This window comes from Pristis pectinata, chromosome 20, assembly GCF_009764475.1.
Source record: "Pristis pectinata isolate sPriPec2 chromosome 20, sPriPec2.1.pri, whole genome shotgun sequence".
Taxonomy (NCBI): Eukaryota; Metazoa; Chordata; class Chondrichthyes; order Rhinopristiformes; family Pristidae; genus Pristis; species Pristis pectinata.
In genome coordinates, this window is record NC_067424.1 from 28,682,668 (window position 1) to 28,700,753 (window position 18,086).

An 18,086-nucleotide genomic window follows, 5' to 3' on the forward strand; every position below is an offset into this window, starting at 1 on the left:
TTGATGAGGAAATAGGCAGATTCTTTAAAAAGTACTACTTGATCACTTCAAAGCCTTTCCCACCTCCTCACCATAATTTTGAGGACTATGCATTTCAAATATCCTGTGCCCCAGGCGCTCTCCCCTCACCTCTCATGGGTCCTGGTTATTTAGTAAACAGTGCCAGCTGAAGTTCAAACATTATGATGGACCTCCATTGCTCCTTCCTATTAGAGCCTCTATTGATTGATTAATTTACATTGTGGCCTTCTGTTTTACACATTAAATGCAAAATTTCAATAATTAAACATTTACACATTTACTGAGGATGCATTATATGCACTATTTTTAATGCATGATACATGTTTTATTTCAGGATCTTGAAATTGTAATGTAGTGTCCCCAATACCCTGATATACCTCAATATAGATATTGAGGTAAACAAATAAACTGTCTGGAAACATGAAATATATTTGATATATTGGAAAAGTATCAAAATTGCACTAAAATGATATTAATATATAGTCCATCGACCCATGGCAGGGCCAGAAGAGCTAGTGTTTGCATCATCAGAACTATACTTGAAATTCTTAGAAATTTTTAAGTCCCTTTCATTTACCAAATGGTTGTATTGTATGATACAAGCTTAAGCATTATGAAAAATTGGGACAAACTAGCATTAAAAAAAAGGAAAAAACAAAAACAAACTGTGAAAATTTCAATTCAATCAAAACAATGAAAATACAAAAACCAAACTTTTGTACATGTTCAAATATAATTCTCAAGTGCAAATAAATTCCAAAATTATAAATGCGCAACATTGCAATCCTGCCAGTTTTCATTATGATGTGATTTGTGGGTGATGTTGTTATACTGCAGTGGAGACGAGAAAAGCTTCCTTGCAGATATAAATATTGCCGTCTTTCTGTAGAAAAAACTTCCATTCAAACATCCAACAGGATAAAAGAAATCATTGCACTTTCTTTCTTATACAGGAAAAAAAACACACAATGCAGACAGAAAGTCCTAGTGCATAAAGTATGCTTGCATATGGAGCAGGTTTTGGATGTGCTCCCAGCAGTCATATATACCAGCGTACACATAAATATAAGGAATGAACAGTCTTCGTTATGATGGACTGAGAGCTATAAATAATGTACAGTGAAGAATGAACTGGGATCCTTTTGAAGAAAGCCACAAAAGAAAGTCAGCATAGTGAAATATTATGGTTACAAAGCTGTAAAAATAAAATTCAGTTGGTCATTTTATCGCCTTTGGTCTGTCAACTATTTGTAGGGCCTTAGAAAGCTGGAAACTTTGGAACGAAGCAGTTTGATAAAAGATCTTGGCAGCATCTCATTGGACTCCTGTGCTGTGTACTTGAAGTAATTTTGTGGATGTGCCAGTACATCAAAGAGAGCTTTAATCAGCTTCTTGTCCTGTAAGATTAAGAAAAAAAATGTTTAATATTTATAGCCACATTATGTAAGACTCAAGTCTGTTACATGTTTTATCATTCTCCACATACCACACTTCAAAGCAGTCCACTTTGTTACTGATGAAAAACAGGCTTAAAATTATAGACAGATTATTCTGACCTCAAAATAGACATTTACAAGCAGTTATAATTTGCTTCTTATTGTCTGCAGAGTGTATTATGTGAAATGGTAGGAAGAAAAGAAAGGAAGCTTATTTTTGTAAAAATTTAGGGGACAGAAAATGTTACAATTTACAGATATTTAGTAATGCTTGCACACAAATCTCAGAAAGTTAACTTGCAGGAATAGCAAGCAATTAAGAAATTCAAACAGAACGTTAACTTTTATGGCAAGGGAGTTGGACAGTAAAAGGGAAAGTTTTTTTAAATTTTTGGCAAGACCACACCTAGTTTAATGTGACTGGTTTTGGTCTCCATACCCAAGGAAGGTTAAACTGGGCAAGGAGGGGGTGCAATAACAGTTCATTAAATTTCTTGCTTCATTTACCAAATTTTAGAAGAAAGTTAAGTGGTATCAGTGAAAAATTAATAAAATCTATATGTAAGATGTTAAACGGCTGTTTTCCTTCAACAAAGAGAACAAGAATGTAGATCACCGTCTTGGGATAAGGGCTTGGCCATTTAGAACTGGATCAAAGGTCAAAGATCAAACTACAAGTCAAGAGTCTTTGTAAGATATCTATTAAACACATGATATATTACCAACGTTATACTCATGATATTCCCGATAGTTAAGGTAGACCATTTTTTTTCCATGACTGAGTAACTTAAGCAGAATTCTACCCAAATGCAATGTAATAATCAACTGTTACAAAGATTTTATTCTGAACTGTAAATTTTAGCCATTTTAGCCAAGGGGTACTACATCTGTCCATTTCAGCATGGTAACAATCTTGGTAAAGGTGATATTTTTAAATCTATTGTCTCAAATATCTATACCAATAAAAAAAATAACAATTTATGAACTTGCTTATGAATTGTTTCATTCCATCGACCTGGCCCCACAACATACTGTGTGGGTTCTTTGCAGCTCACGTTCCTTAACCAAGGGCCAGTCACATACAAAAACACAGTGATTTCCAGCTATGGGCATTCTATCACTATTCTTCTTATTGACATTGAGCTTCTGTCCCATGGGAGGAATGGAACGGAGGGCATGAATGGAATGACGGTGGGAGGGGAGTTGAGGAGTAAGAACAGATATAGGAATAGTGGGTAAAGACTGGAGAAAAGGAGGAAAACAAGAATGACAGTAAGAATAAGCTGAGGAAAGAGACAATGAGGGTGTGGACAAGCAGGAATGACGAAAATGTGCAGAGTCCCCGGTAAAGAGCTGGGGAGAACAGATGGTGGAAGGAAAATGGTGGGAGGAAGGGAGAAAGAGGAGAAAAAGAAAGGCATGAGAGAGGGATGGAGTAGAAAGAGGGGATGTGATTAATGAAATGATTGAAGGCTTTTATCCCTTCTATAACACATCACCCAGGAAAACTACAGAGGTGAAGGAGAAAGAAAGGAGGGAAAAGAAAGGCAGATGGATGGAGAGATTGTAATCCGGAAACAACAGAGATGACTGTGCATGAAAATCATAAAACTGCAGATGCTGGAAATCTGAAATAGAAATAAAATGCTGGAAAAACTCAACAGGTCAGGCAGCATGTGTGGGAATAGAAACAGTCAGTGTTTCAGGAGAGGGAGAGGGAGAGAGTATGTGAATGAGAGAGAGAGAGTATGTGAGTGAGAGAGAGAGAGGGAGAGAGTATGTGAATGAGAGAGAGAGAGGGAGAGAGTATGTGAATGAGAGAGAGAGAGAGTATGTGAGTGAGAGAGAGTGAGGGAGAGAGTATGTGAATGAGAGAGAGAGAGAGTATGTGAATGAGAGAGAGAGAGGGAGAGAGTATGTGAATGAGAGAGAGAGAGTATGTGAGTGAGAGAGAGAGAGGGAGAGAGTATGTGAATGAGAGAGAGAGAGGGAGAGAGTATGTGAATGAGAGAGAGAGAGAGTATGTGAATGAGAGAGAGAGAGTATGTGAGTGAGAGAGAGAGAGGGAGAGAGTATGTGAATGAGAGAGAGAGGGAGAGAGTATGTGAGTGAGAGAGAGAGAGTATGTGAGTGAGAGAGAGAGAGGGAGAGAGTATGTGAGTGAGAGAGAGAGAGGGAGAGAGTATGTGAGTGAGAGAGAGAGAGGGAGAGAGTATGTGAGTGAGAGAGAGAGAGGGAGAGAGTATGTGAATGAGAGAGAGAGAGAGAGAGTATGTGAGTGAGAGAGAGAGAGAGAGTATGTGAGTGAGAGAGAGAGAGAGAGAGAGCATGTGAGTGAGAGAGAGAGAGGGAGAGAGTATGTGAGTGAGAGAGAGAGAGGGAGAGAGTATGTGAATGAGAGAGAGAGAGAGTATGTGAATGAGAGAGAGAGAGGGAGAGAGTATGTGAGTGAGAGAGAGAGAGAGAGAGTATGTGAGTGAGAGAGAGAGAGAGAGTATGTGAGTGAGAGAGAGAGAGTATGTGAGTGAGAGAGAGAGAGGGAGAGAGTATGTGAATGAGAGAGAGAGAGAGAGAGAGTATGTGAGTGAGAGAGAGAGAGAGAGTATGTGAATGAGAGAGAGAGGGAGAGAGTATGTGAGTGAGAGAGAGAGAGGGAGAGAGTATGTGAATGAGAGAGAGAGAGAGAGAGTATGTGAGTGAGAGAGAGAGAGAGAGTATGTGAATGAGAGAGAGAGAGTATGTGAATGAGAGAGAGAGAGAGTATGTGAGTGAGAGAGAGAGAGGGAGAGAGTATGTGAATGAGAGAGAGAGAGAGTATGTGAGTGAGAGAGAGAGAGTATGTGAGTGAGAGAGAGTGAGGGAGAGAGTATGTGAATGAGAGAGAGAGAGAGAGTATGTGAGTGAGAGAGAGAGAGAGAGTATGTGAATGAGAGAGAGAGAGTATGTGAGTGAGAGAGAGAGGGAGAGAGTATGTGAATGAGAGAGAGAGAGATAGAGATAGAGAGGGAGAGAGAGGGAGAGAGACACTCTCTGATGACATGGCCAGTTGTGATCCAAACAGAGAAAGTGAGTTACGAAAATTGTAGAATTCTATGTTGGATCCAGAAGGCTGCAACGTAAGATGCTGTTCCTCAAGTTAACATTAGGAATCCTTATAACAGTGCAGGAGAAACAGGCAGTTATGAGAAGCGGAGAGCAACAGGAAGCTCAGGGTCACCCCTATGGAATGAACACAGCTCCTCTGCTAAGCACTCCCCCAATTTGGGTTCAGCTTCACCAACGTAGAGGAGACCACATCGTGAGCATTGAATGGAGTACGCTAGATTGGAAGCAAGTGAAAGGCTGCTTCTCTAGGAAGGTCTGTTTAGGTCTGGATGATGGGAAAGGAAAAGGTAAAAGGACAGGTACAACCCATGCTATTGCATGGGGAAATGCCTTGAGAAGGGGAGTAATTGGTGGAGGCGGAAGAGCAGATTAGAGTGTTGTTAAGGGAACAAGACCTCTTGGAATACTGAAGGGGAGGGAGTGGAAAATGTATCTGGTGATGGAATCTTGTTGAGTGTGAGTGAGTTGACTTACCACCTGTAACTAAGTTAGATATACTCTTAATTATAAAGCTACTCTTTCTAGTATATATATACATTCCCCTGTGGGTCACATTTAGACATTTCAAATGATTAAATAACTTACCTTTAAAATTTCTTGATGGTTTTCTGAAGCATATAATCTACCATCTCGTACAATATCTTCAACAAGCTGCTCATAATCCTCTAGAAAAAAAATGCAAATCAGTCAACATGGGAGATAAGTATGTGCTCTCCTGTATAATTATAAATTTATCAATCTACATCAGAATTGTTTAAAAGTGTATGGTAAAACTCCAGAAATCGGGCATCTCAGGACTTTGGTGGTGCTGGGCCAGCATACTTTCCAGAGCATTGAATATATCACACCTATTAATACCCAAACACACTTTGATTACACTTTTTTATAATGTTACACAGTAACGTAATAAATTTTCCCGTGAACCTGGTGAGTTTTAAAGGAGTGGGAAGTAGAACCCAGTAAGTTTCAGATTGTATGTCTCAGACTGATCCCCAGTATTCCTGACCGTGGCTCTGGCTGCACTCTGGAGCACTGTCTCTGGGTGCACACCCTATTCACAGTCTGGCTCACCCTCTGGACTAACAAACCAGCCAGGTGCTGAACCTTCAGGATTTCAGAACAATTGGATGCCAGGTTATTTGTGTTTTGCTGTAAAACTGCTCACTATCTGGATCAAGATCAGTAAGCAAGGGAAATGACTGCGCCAGAATCCATGCATTTGATGCAAATAATGCAATTTTAAACTAAACTACTTATATTAATCCTGATTAATATTTTAAACAAACTTTTATTTTTTCTATTTCCTGTTTCTAATTTCACATCTTTTATCAAGACTCCTGCTGCTGTTACCAGGATGGGGATCTTCCTTTAAGAACATAAAATGATGCAGATTTTGTGGTCAGCAGTGAAAGGATGACAGCTGACAATGGCCTTGAGAAAAGTTACCTGCAAAGAACAAAAAATCATCTCTCATCCTTCCAGTTACCAGTTGCTTTTGAGGTGTCAATTCAAAGAAATCTATGACATCCACTTGGAGTGATGTTATCAAGCAGGCTTAGTAATCACATTGATAAATTCACACAATTGGTAAATCAGAAAATAAAAAAATACGAATTTTAACACATTTTACATTTTTTAAAGTTATCCAAATATGGGTTGGGATTGACGGGATTAAAGCAGAAGAATCATTGATTGGCACACCAATGGGATTAACGAGGAATCTTAAACATAATTAACAAACCATTGAATCAATAAAATAATGTTTATTTTCTTAAAGGGTATGGAATTTTAAAATCCTTATCTGAGGAAATAGCAATCCACAGATAAAAGTTAGTATTGGTGGGACAAGGAGGCTACTGAGCAGGAATTGTTTAGGATGCTGTGAAAACTTGACATGAATTTCATGTAAAAAGCCTAACATTTAGAGGGTTGCTGTTTACAACAAGAATAAGTTACAAATACACTGGTCTGGAATTTAAAGTGGGTCGCGCTATTACAATAAATGCTGTTTATATCTAAAACCCAGTTATTTTTATAGTGCTCCATGATTGGGACCACTTTCAAATAAATTGCATCATTCTGGAAATACATCCCATCACTTCTGGTTGTGATTCATCCTTTGCATGCTTGACAGCTTCTATAACAGGTACGCCTGTGATGACATCATTCCCCCTACAACATTCCTCTGTATATTGCCCAGGCATGATGTCACATTGTTCAAAGGAATGTCTGTCATTGGGCACTTCCAGAAAAACCTCATCTCTGCAGTAGCACAATCTATAGGGGAGTTCCTTGTGCAGTTTCGATCTCCTGTTACATCCCACCAAAGCTCTATATTCCAGGCACATAGCTCCCACTTCTTCCCTAAGGCCCCGATTTCAGATCTCTGAGTACAACCTTCTCACCCCTCTGCCCCATAGGGATGAAGGGAACTGTGCAACAGGCAAGGAGCTGGCCAATGACCAAACCCATCATTGGTGTGCCATGCAATGACCTTTTAGCAAACCCTTAGGGTGCAGATGAATCCTTAGATTCCAAATTCCCATCAATTCACTGGTGCCTGCTGGTTGTGCTGCATCATGTCACAAAACGTTCCTTGGTGTAGTGAAGCTGGGAATCACAAACACCAGTTCTAGATTTCTGGGTTTAACTGCACCAGTGCATGCTCTAAGGGTTCCTCATTGCTCACCACAAATTCTGGGACAAGAAATAGAAGAGTGAGCCACTTGATAACATTCATGGCTGAATGTAAACTCTGACCTCACCATATAGAGCTAGAAGGGGGCATGAGAAGGCCTTGGCAAGTAGGATTAAGGAAAACCCCAAGGCGTTCTACACATATGTGAAGAATAGGAGGATGACTAGAGTGAGGGTAGGACCAATCAGGGAAGAAAGAGGAAACGTGCCTGGAGTCGGAAGGGGTAGGGGAGGTCCTTAATGAATACTTTGCTTCGGTATTCACCAGTGAGAGAGACCTTGACAGTTGTGAGGATGGCGTACAACAGACTGATACACTAGGGCACATTGACATGAGGAAAGAGGATGTGCTGGAACTTTTGAAAAAAATTAGGAAAGATAAGTCACTGGGGCTGGGCAGGATATAGGTTATTACAGAAAGCGAAGGAAGAGATTGCTGCACCTTTGGAAATGATCTTTGCATCCTCACTGGCCACAGGAGTCGTGCCAGATGATTGGAGGGTGGCAAATGTTGTTCCTTTGTTCAAGAAAGGGAGTAGGGACAACCTTGGGAATTACAGACCAGTGATTCTTACTTCAGGGGTGGGCAAATTACTGGAGAAGATTCTTAGAGAAAGGATTTATGGGCATTTGGAGAAGCATAGGCTGATTAGGGACAGTCAGCGTGGCTTTATGAGGGGCAGGTTGTGCCTCAGAAGCCTGATTATATTCTTTGAGGATGTGACAAAGCAAATTGATGAAGGTACAGCAGTGGATGTGGTGTACATGGATTTTGGTAAGGCGTTTGATAAGGTTCCTCATGGAAGGCTCATTCAGAAAATCAAGAGGCATGGGATCCAGGGAAACTTGGCTGTGTGGATTCAGAATTGGCTCGCCCATAGAAGACAGAGGGTGGTTGTAGATGGAGTGCATTCTGATTGGAGGTCGGTGACCAGTGGTGTTCCACAGGGATTTGTTCTGGGACCTCTGCTCTTTGTTATTTTTATAAATGACTTGGATGAGGATGTGGAAGGGTGGGTTATTAGGTTTGCAGATGACACGAAGGTTGATGGTGTTGTGGATAGCGTAGAAGGTTGCTGTAGGTTACAACAGGACATTGATAGGATGCAGAGCTGGGCTGAGAAGTGGCAGATGGAGTTCAACCTGGAAAAGTGTGAAGTGATACACTTTGGAAGGTTGAATATGAAGGCAGAATACAAGGTTAATGGCAGGACTCTTAGCAGTGTGGAGGAACAGAGGGAGCTTGGGGTCCACGTCCATAGATCCCTCAAGGTTGCCGCACAGGTTGATAGGGTTGTTAAGAAGGCATATGGGGTGTTGGCCTTCATTAGTCGGGGTATTGAGTTCAAGAGCCGCAAGGTAATGTTGCAGCTCTACACAACTCTGGTTAGACCACACTTGGAGTATTGTGTTCCGTTCTGGTTGCCTCATTACAGGAAGGATGTGGAAGCTTTAGAGAGGGTGCATTTACCAGGATGCTGCCTCGATTAGGGAGCATGACTTATAGGTTGAGCGAGTTAGGGCTTTTCTCTTTGGAGAGAAGGAGGATGAGAGGTGACTTGATAGAGGTGTACAAGATAATAAGAGGCATAGATCGAGCGGACAGCCAGAGACTTTTTCTCAGGGTGAAAATAGCTAACACGAGGGGCCATAAAATTTAAGGTGATTGATGGAAGGTATGGGGGGGATGTCAGAGGTCAGTTTTTTTACACAGAGAGTGGTGGGTGCGTGGAACACACTGCCTGCAGAGGTGGTGGGGGCAGATACATTAGGGACATTTAAGAGACTCTTAGATAGCCACATGAATGATTGAAAATGGGGATCTATGTGGGAGGGAAGGGTTAGATAGATATTAGAGCAGGATAAGGTATTGGCACAACATCGTGGGCTGAAGGGCCTGTACTGTGCTGTAATGTTCTATGTTCATATACTCATAATTCTTAATTCCATTAGTGCCTAAGAACATACTCATCCACTGAACGTCTGAAATCCACAGCAAATCAAATGCCAAACATGCATGATCTTCTGAATGAAGACATTTCTCCTTGTCTCTGAATTGGTAATCCTTCATCCTGATACTATGATTTCTCATTCAAGCCTCCCCAGCCAGGGGAAACATCCTCTCATCATTAATCCTGTTCCTTTTAAGAATTTTACATGTCAGTGAGATAACATCTTGCTCCTCTAAACACTAGAGCATAAAGGCTCACTTTATTCAAATTCTCCTCATTGGATAGCCCTGTCTTCATAGAAACCAATCCAGTGAAACTTTACTGCACCTTTAATAAAAAGACCAAAAGTCCACAGTACTCCAGAAGTTATCTCATCACAGCCTTGTGTGGTGCACACGATTTTCTTACTCTTATCTTTTAAATCATTGCAAATAAAAGCTAACGAATTAGCCTTCATAATTTCTTATTGATCCCAACCTGTGTGTTAAGTTCCTGTGATTCACATTAGAACACAAGTAAATAGGAGCAGGAGTAGGCCACTTGGCCCCTCAAGCCTGCCCAGCCATTCAACATGATCATGGCTGCTCTGGCCTGGATCTCAATTCCTGTTCTGGGTCAGTTTCCCTTAGCCCTCAATCCCTTCAAAACATTATGTATTTCTTCTTTAAGTACTTCCCCCTCCCCCCCAATGATCTAGACTCCACAACCCTCTGAGTAGAGGATTCCAGAGATTCACCACCCTCTGTGAGAAGATGTTCCTACACACCTCATCTTGACTGTCCCTTCATCTTGTAACTAACTCTCCCACTAGTGAAAACATCTCAACATCTATCCCAAGGTTCTTACATGTTTCAATAAGATCACCCCTCTTCTAAACTCTAAACAATATAGACCCAATTTCTTTAGCCAGCCTTGATAAGACAATTATAACATCCCAGGAGTTAGCCTAGTGAATCTCTTTTGGACTGCCTCCAATGCTGATATATCCTTTCTTTAATAGAGAGACCAAAACTGTGCACAGTACTCCTAGTGTGGCCTTACTAGTACTCTATGCAATTGAAATAATACTTCCCTAAGGTTAAGAAATAAGAATCTGAATACTAATATTTACTCAACTTTCACATTCTAGAAACTCAAAGTTGATCATTTCACAATTGCCCACACTATACTGAATCTGCCACCTTCTTGGCCATTTACTTAGACTGTCTACATACTTTGGAGCATCTTTGTGTCTTCTTAATACCTTACTTTCCCATCCAACTCTGTACCAAACTTGGATGCACTACCATCAGTTCCTTCATCTGTCATTGATATTGATAATAAATAAGCGAAGGCTCAATATTGATCCCTATGGCATCCCACTGGTTACATCTGCCTTCCTAAAAATCATGTATTTTCATCCCTTTCATCACCTACTTTTTGTTTTTATGAACCAACTGTCAATCCATGTAAATATGTGAGCAGTAATCTTACACAACGATTTATTTTATTATTCATTCTTTGGAGGGCCAGCATTTAGGCAGATATCCATCCTGAAATGTGCCGTTTTTGTAAGTCACTGTTTGTGTGGTGAAGGTACTCCTATCATGTGTTGAGTACAGAGATTGAGGATTAGACCCAGCAACAATGAAGATATGGTCAAGTTGAGATGATAAGTGGGACCACAGCAGGACCATCCGTGTTGTGGCCCTATCTGTGCTCGACTGTTAAACTTGGTAATGCCACCAACCATGAATTGGGACTTTGATGGGTGTATTCAACAGATTGTGGTGTATGATCCGGAGGGCAATGCAGGTAGGTGTTTGCCCATGTGGCTGCTGCCCTTGACCTTCTAAGTAGCAGAGGTTTGTACATTTGGGAGGTGCTGTTGAAGAGTTGTTGCATTGTATCTGGTTCATAGTCCACATTGTAGCAGCAGGTGGTCGGTGACACATAAAGAGGATGTGATAAATGGAATGCCTCTTGTTCGGCACATTACTGAATACATTCTTAAAATCCAAATATACCACGTTCGCTTTAATCAATCTATTTAGTTATACTTGGGGGGAAAAATAACCTCTAAAATCTGTCAAACATGATATCTCTTTTAATTCTGTGTTATTGCAAAATTTTTCCAACCATCTGTCACAAAGTTCTTACTAGAAGATTCTATGTTCCTGCCATTGATTTCAGGCTAACTGGATAATAATTCCCAAATTTTTCACTCCATCTTTCTTGAACAGCATTGTTACTGATTCATTAAATATTCCAAGTACTATTCCAGGGAAACTTGGAACTGGGTAAGAACGCTCACAGTGGAGCTTTGTTTTTATGGTGCAATTGCATCGCAGTGAAACCAAAAATACTATAAAATACATATTTCTTGGTTATGTGCACAACATCAATGCTGGCAACCATTTGTAAAATCACATATCACAAGGCTCACTCACCATCATAAGTGACATATGGTATCTGGAACCCTTTGGCACTGTTTGCTTCATTAGTTTTGAAATTGATCCACAGCTTGCGGGACCTGGCAGTAAAAGCTATTGGCCGTTCATAGGTCTGGCAGGTCTCATATGTTGTGATTGATGTTGGTGAAGCTATTGATAAAATTTCAGAATACAAAAATGGAGAATTCAGAAATAAAAATTTCATTTACAGCATGTTCCAATTCAATGAACATTTTATAAAGTATGCAGCTTTAAAAACTGACAGACTATTTTCATAATTATGTTCTCACTGTTCCCACTTCCTTGTTTCTTGGCTTTGGTTCAGGCAGTTAATTTCTGCAAATGATCACAGAACCTTCAGTACTACTTACACACACACACATGCACACACACACACACACACACGCACGCACACACACACACACACACACACACACACACACAAGCATGAAGTGTGAGCAGCTAAATTCTACAGACAAGGACCACCCCAGATTCTGTCATGTGACTACTGAGTTAGTTGATTTGTATCATACATCAGCAATGATGCAATGGATGAGCTCAGGCCCCTTGAGTTAGGAAAGAAATAAATCAAAAATGATAGCCATGCAATAATTCCTGCTGAAAGGACACACAAGAATTTTGAGAGAGTATAGGTTCAGATTTGATTAGAATAACGCATGCAATTAAATAGCCTAACTCACCGCCAAGGCTCACATACGAATACTGGCATATGGGTGAGATCCTTAAAATGGCAATGGTCATAAAACAACATTTAAGCAGAGGTGGAGAAGAAAATGAAATCTGGGATAATTTGAAGCAAACATGAAGGTTAACTCAGGCCAGTTAACGTTTTGATGAGGGTTATGACTCAGTTCCCAAATCAAATGCAGATCTCAGCTCATGCGTTAAGAAACATTACCCTTGGAATCAAAATATAACACTGTATAATGTGGGAAGAGAAACTGTAGTCTGCATGGGATCTGACAGCAATGAAAGGACAAATTGGGAAAGATGAAGAACAGCTTGGTCAAAAAGATGCATTATGAACATTTTAAAGGTGTGCAGAGATGAGGTTTTGTGGAATTTGAGGGAAGGTAGGTGCATAAAGTATAAAGCATTTGGAAAACTCACAGTTTTTTCTCATGACTAAAACATCCCCACAGTCATCCTCAATGGGTAAGAATATTTCAGGGACCACTATCAGGATTTTTCTTTTGGGAGGTGGGTTAATGTTCCAGGTGCATTCCACATTTGCTGGGTAGTTCCCGGGATAGTTGGGGGATTCAATGTACCCTGTGTATTCCCCAAGTTCGCCACCACACTGTCGATCTGTAGGAAAGAGACACACAGGTCAGGTAAATGATCTGAAGATGCTCTTGACTCCAATAAGTAACGTAAATTGTGCATTTGCCAATTTCCCAGTGCAGGAAAATGTCAACCTCCTGAGCAATCTGTAACTTTATAAATTCTACACTGAAACTGCACTAATATAACATTTTACATTATTTATTAATATTTTATTGAATATTACATATTTATCAAATATTACATCTTTTTTCTTCCTCTTCCTGCCAGTTCATCACAGATCAGCTATCAAAAAAAATGGGATGAATGTAGGATTAGTGTAGATGGTGGTTAATGGTAGGCATGGACTTAGTGGGTCAAAGGTTTGCATGTTGTATCTCTCTATGATTCTAAGCCCAGCTGGGCATTGAGCATAATTGCAGTCTGACTCAACAGAGTCCAGATATCAAACTATGGCTAATTTTCATCTCTTAAACCTGGAAATGCAAAGACAATAAGAAGCACCTATCTACATAATTTAAGCCAGTTTAACAAATGACCAGGGATCAAACATGAGACCTCCTGGAGGATGTGACTCAGCTGCTTGCTGCCTTAAACCACCAAATCATTGAAGTAGCTATAATTGGCTTTAATTCCTGAATTATTAATCCTAAAATAAACAAATAATATTTAAATTACTTAATTCTACTCTAATCTTGCCTACATCATATGTTACAGCTCTTTGATAACTTAAAAAACTTTTAAATTATCATGATTATAACACCTCAGTATCAATGATTATTGCTTTGCCTACCCCCGTTTAAGGATTGGATCATGTGACTAATTGCTCTCAGGGTTGAAACAAGGTTTTGTAGAAATGTTCATATCTTTTGAGCTCCTTGTTTCTCATGTGCAGTCTGCATTTCTGGTTAAGAACTAATTGAGCATACATACTTTACTCAGGTGAAGTGGATAGTGGAGAAACAGTAGTTAAAAGTGACAAAGTCATTAAGGATATTGACTGACTACTTGACTATATTGGTAGAGCGAGTCTGTGAAGTTCTTGATTGCAGCAAATCTGCGATGCAGATTCGAGTAGAAGGGAAATGAAGCACGTGTAAAATTGAGTGCAGATAAATAATTAAGCCTAGTAATCGTTCAAGAGCTAAACAGTGCAAAATGGTAGGCTCATCACAAACTAATTATGTCAGAAACCTCTGCGGTTGCAACAAGCATGATGGCCCCTCGATTTATTCAAAAAGAGGATAGAGAAGTTTCTACAAGTGAATGACATTATTGAAATTGAAAACCAGGTGAAGTTCCTCAGAATAAAGACATGCGCAAACACAATAAGGTGATTTTGTTTGTAGAAATAGAGCCAGATACTTATGTGAAGTTTGCTGAGAAGATCATTCACATTTGTTATTGATCCTGGGGACCAAAGTCTGCTATTTCTACAATGAAGACATCAAATGCAGAAGTGGGCTATTCTTTTGCCTCAATAGGACTGTGACATCAAGGACAGAGCATCCAAGCAAAAGATGCTTTGTTGAGATTACCATTGGAGAAGCTGTGATCAATATAGAAGATAACATTTATACTCTACAGAAAGTAGACGGCAATTCCCACATCACAGCGATGAAAACAGAGCTACAGAAAAGACTGTAGGAATACACATAAAGTGGATGGACAGGTTCTGAATGAAGACATGAAACCATTTCATTGCAGATGCAGTGAATCATCTCCCAGTTAATGCTATATAAAGTAGCAATGAAAGGCGGTGACACACCAAAGGATTCGCAAAGGAAGATTATGGAACAACTCCATGCAGTGGTTAGAGGATTTCTTTACTAACTTGGCATGGACAACAACGTGGAAGACCTAGTCAGTAGATTTTTTTTATATTCCAAAATAAACTTTATTCATCATAAAAAACAAACTATATACAACAATAAAACAGTACAAACCTTTACATTCGTGTATGGATCAATCATTAGTGTTACCTTTTTATTAAAAAAAAACACAGCACCGATGTCACTCATGTGGCTCCCTGGGGTGCTACCCCAATCCCATACTTACAATATTTAAGGGGCTTCTTCGCCTGACCCCACCCCTCCCTCTCCAGTGGCAGAAGAACCCTAAACTGTAGTCCTTCCCCACCGAGCCCTTTGATGTGCAAGGTTTGCAGAATGCAACCTTCTAAACCACCACTCCCAGTGAGATGTGACCTGTACAATCATTCCAGCTGGCCATGTTGATTATGGTGAAAAAGTAGATGATGATGTTTTGGAACTGGCAGTCATTTGAAGTGGCTAGAAGCAAAGCATTTGCATCATATACCACCACAGAACATGATAAGGAATCAAAATCACACATGAACTACCTGTATCTGATATTGGTCTAATGTTTAGATCATTTGAATAATTTACAAACACCAATGCAATAAAACACTGTTTCACTTCTCCTAATCACAGCTATAGGTCAACATCACACTCCTCAACAGGATATTCCTCCTGAAATGTTAATGAATAGAAGACTCCAAATGAAGTTGAGTCTCAAGCAATTCAGTTTGGAAGGAAGAGTGGAGGAAAGGCAACTAACTAAGAAAAAGTATCACAACAGAAGCTGCAAGGACAAGAGGTTCATACCAGATATCAGAGTTTATGTACTGAGACCTCCTGTCTGGTTGGAGATAAGGGAAATAGTGCATTGATCGAGTCTAGGAACTACCTTGTGAAAGTTGGAGAGAAACTCCATAAAGTCACGTTTTAGCAAAACATATCCCAAAAGGTAGAAATGATGTCTGGGAGGTCAAGGTGTTTCTGAAGAGCCAAGAAGAGCCAACATAATGTTTCTAATGAAAGTCAAGGTGAGGCGACATCACAAAGTCCAAAGATGGATGATATTTCAACAGACCAATGACTTCAACAGAAGTAATGCCAGCATTGCTGCAAAAATCACGGGGGGGGGGGGGGGGCAGGTGGAATAACACTGAACAGGTAAATATTGTAAATATGTTAAATTAGCTTCTGTTTCTTAACTGTTTAAAGCAGGGAGGCAGAGCTGCATTTGTAATATTGATCTCGAGCAATAATTCTTACTTTGGTTGTCACCCCATTAAGAATTGTGCTATGTAACTAACTGCTCTCTGGCTTGCAACAATGTTTTGTTGAAAGTTCCAGAAACAATGTGAAGGTTCGTGAGTAAACCACACATTTTTGAGTTCCTTGTGTTTCACGTACAAGTCTGTACATTCTGCAATGGAGTTCATTTGAGGTCAGCAGCCACTGAGCACACATGCTTTACAGATGTTATTAGTTGGTTTCTTATTCACTACTGATCTCACTGCTTGGAGAAAGAAGCTTGTCAACTATACTTGGTCTTAACTGGCTGAAATTTAATACTAGACTTAACTTATTAATGAGTTGAAAATTCATTCTCTTACTGCTGATATTGTTGATTTTCTCAAGCAAGTATATTTTTATAGAATTAGGTGACCTGAACGATTCAGATCAGAATGAATTTCAAACAAGCTCAGTTTTAAACTGGAATGAGTTTGGGGCTTCAGCTTATCTTTGTGACCTAATCAGCAGTGCTAGCAGAAACACTCTGCACACATTCCAATCCATATAACAATTGTACTAATGTCAAGGAAACAGTCAAAGTAAAAAAGGACATAAAGAAGGTTCTTTGAGACTACTGTGTTGGAGAGGAAGGTGCTATCTGGTGGAGATTCTTTTGTTAGTCTCAAAATATAAGCAAATTCTTACTTTTGCACTGTCTGACTGTAGTTGATCCATCAAAGTCAGTCGTGGTGTTGCCGGGACATGCAATGCAGTAATTCTGTCGGAACTCTGGTTGGTAGGTACCCAAGGTACATCGTATGCACCGGTGAACTGTTGTGTTGTAATAATGGCCAGGAGAGCACTGAACTGTGAGAATTCAAAAACAGCATCATAATCATGGATACATATCTTCATGGCACAACAACATTTACATCAATGTAGGTTAATTAACTACTGAAAATTGCCCTGGTGTAGGTGGCTGGCGGGGAATCAGCATTGAGGGGTGGTGGGTGAGCAGGGGGATTGTCTGTGTAGATATGAGAGAAAAATTGCAATTATCGTAGATGTTTGATGGTTGGTGTGGGCACAGGGGGCTGAAGGACCTATTTCCAGACTGCAAAATTCTTATGAGTCTAAAACATTTAATCCATTCATCACTTAAAGTATAAATTTCAAGAAAATTCTTGTTAGATCATAAAAAGGACTCTATCAGGATTCAAAAATGCAGAGGTTTCCGTTCACTCTGTTCTATATGTTCACCAATGGAATGTACTCTGATTTTTTTAAATGAAAGCTGCATACTTTAATAGTTGTCACTCAGTGCAAAATTAATTCCAAGCATTCAACTCATTTTTATCCAGAATGTAGATAAACCCAGTTTGTATTGTCCCAACATTAATTGTGGATACTCTTTAACTAATGTCACATCAAGAACCAGTCACTAAAGCAACAATTACAACAGTTTGTGCACCACTGTAATTTGTTTTAACAGATTCCTTTAAACTGAATGTCTATTGACTTTAAAGACTTGCATTCATAAGATTGAATGTTATAGCAAAGGCAAGATTAAACCTCCAAATCCAACAGAATTGTTATTTGAAGGGGAACAGCCCCTGTGTATTCATATTTATAAATCATGTAGTTGATGAACTTGAGTGGATTCCAAACATTATTGGAGCTCTCATTGATATCAGATAAATAAAGTACTGCATAAGATGTACATAGATTAGGCAGAAGCCACAAATTCACCAAAGAATTTAGAACATAGAACATTACAACACAGTACAGTACAGGCCCTTTGGCCCACAATGTTGTGCCGACATTTTATCCTGCTCTAACATCTATCTAACCCTTCCCTCCCACATAGCCCCTCCATTTCTTTATCATTCATGTGTCCATCTAAGAGTCTCTTAAATGTTCCTAATATATCTGCCCCCACAACCTCTGCCGGCAGTGCGTTCCATGCACCCACCACTCTCTGTGTAAAAAACTTACCCGACATCCCCCTTATATCTTCCTCCAATCACCTTAAAATTATGCCCCCTCGTGTTATCCAATGTCGCTCAATCTATGCCTCTTATTATCTTGTACACC

General features: G+C 39.8%; 1 protein-coding gene across 2 annotated transcripts in view; it reads right to left on the reverse strand.

Moving 5' to 3' along the window:
* Positions 1–400: 400 nt before the first annotated feature.
* Positions 401–18,086, reverse strand: part of scube3 (signal peptide, CUB domain, EGF-like 3) — a 257,239-nt gene continuing 239,553 nt past the window's right edge. For both annotated transcript variants that reach the window (XM_052034596.1, XM_052034595.1), the window contains 5 exons: positions 16,698–16,859; positions 12,775–12,972; positions 11,641–11,793; positions 5,148–5,227; positions 401–1,418 (listed from right to left, as the gene is read on the reverse strand). In XM_052034596.1, coding sequence (XP_051890556.1) covers positions 1,266–1,418; positions 5,148–5,227; positions 11,641–11,793; positions 12,775–12,972; positions 16,698–16,859 — 746 coding nt within the window. In that variant the 3' untranslated portion in view covers positions 401–1,265. The remainder of the gene's footprint in view (positions 1,419–5,147; positions 5,228–11,640; positions 11,794–12,774; positions 12,973–16,697; positions 16,860–18,086) is intronic.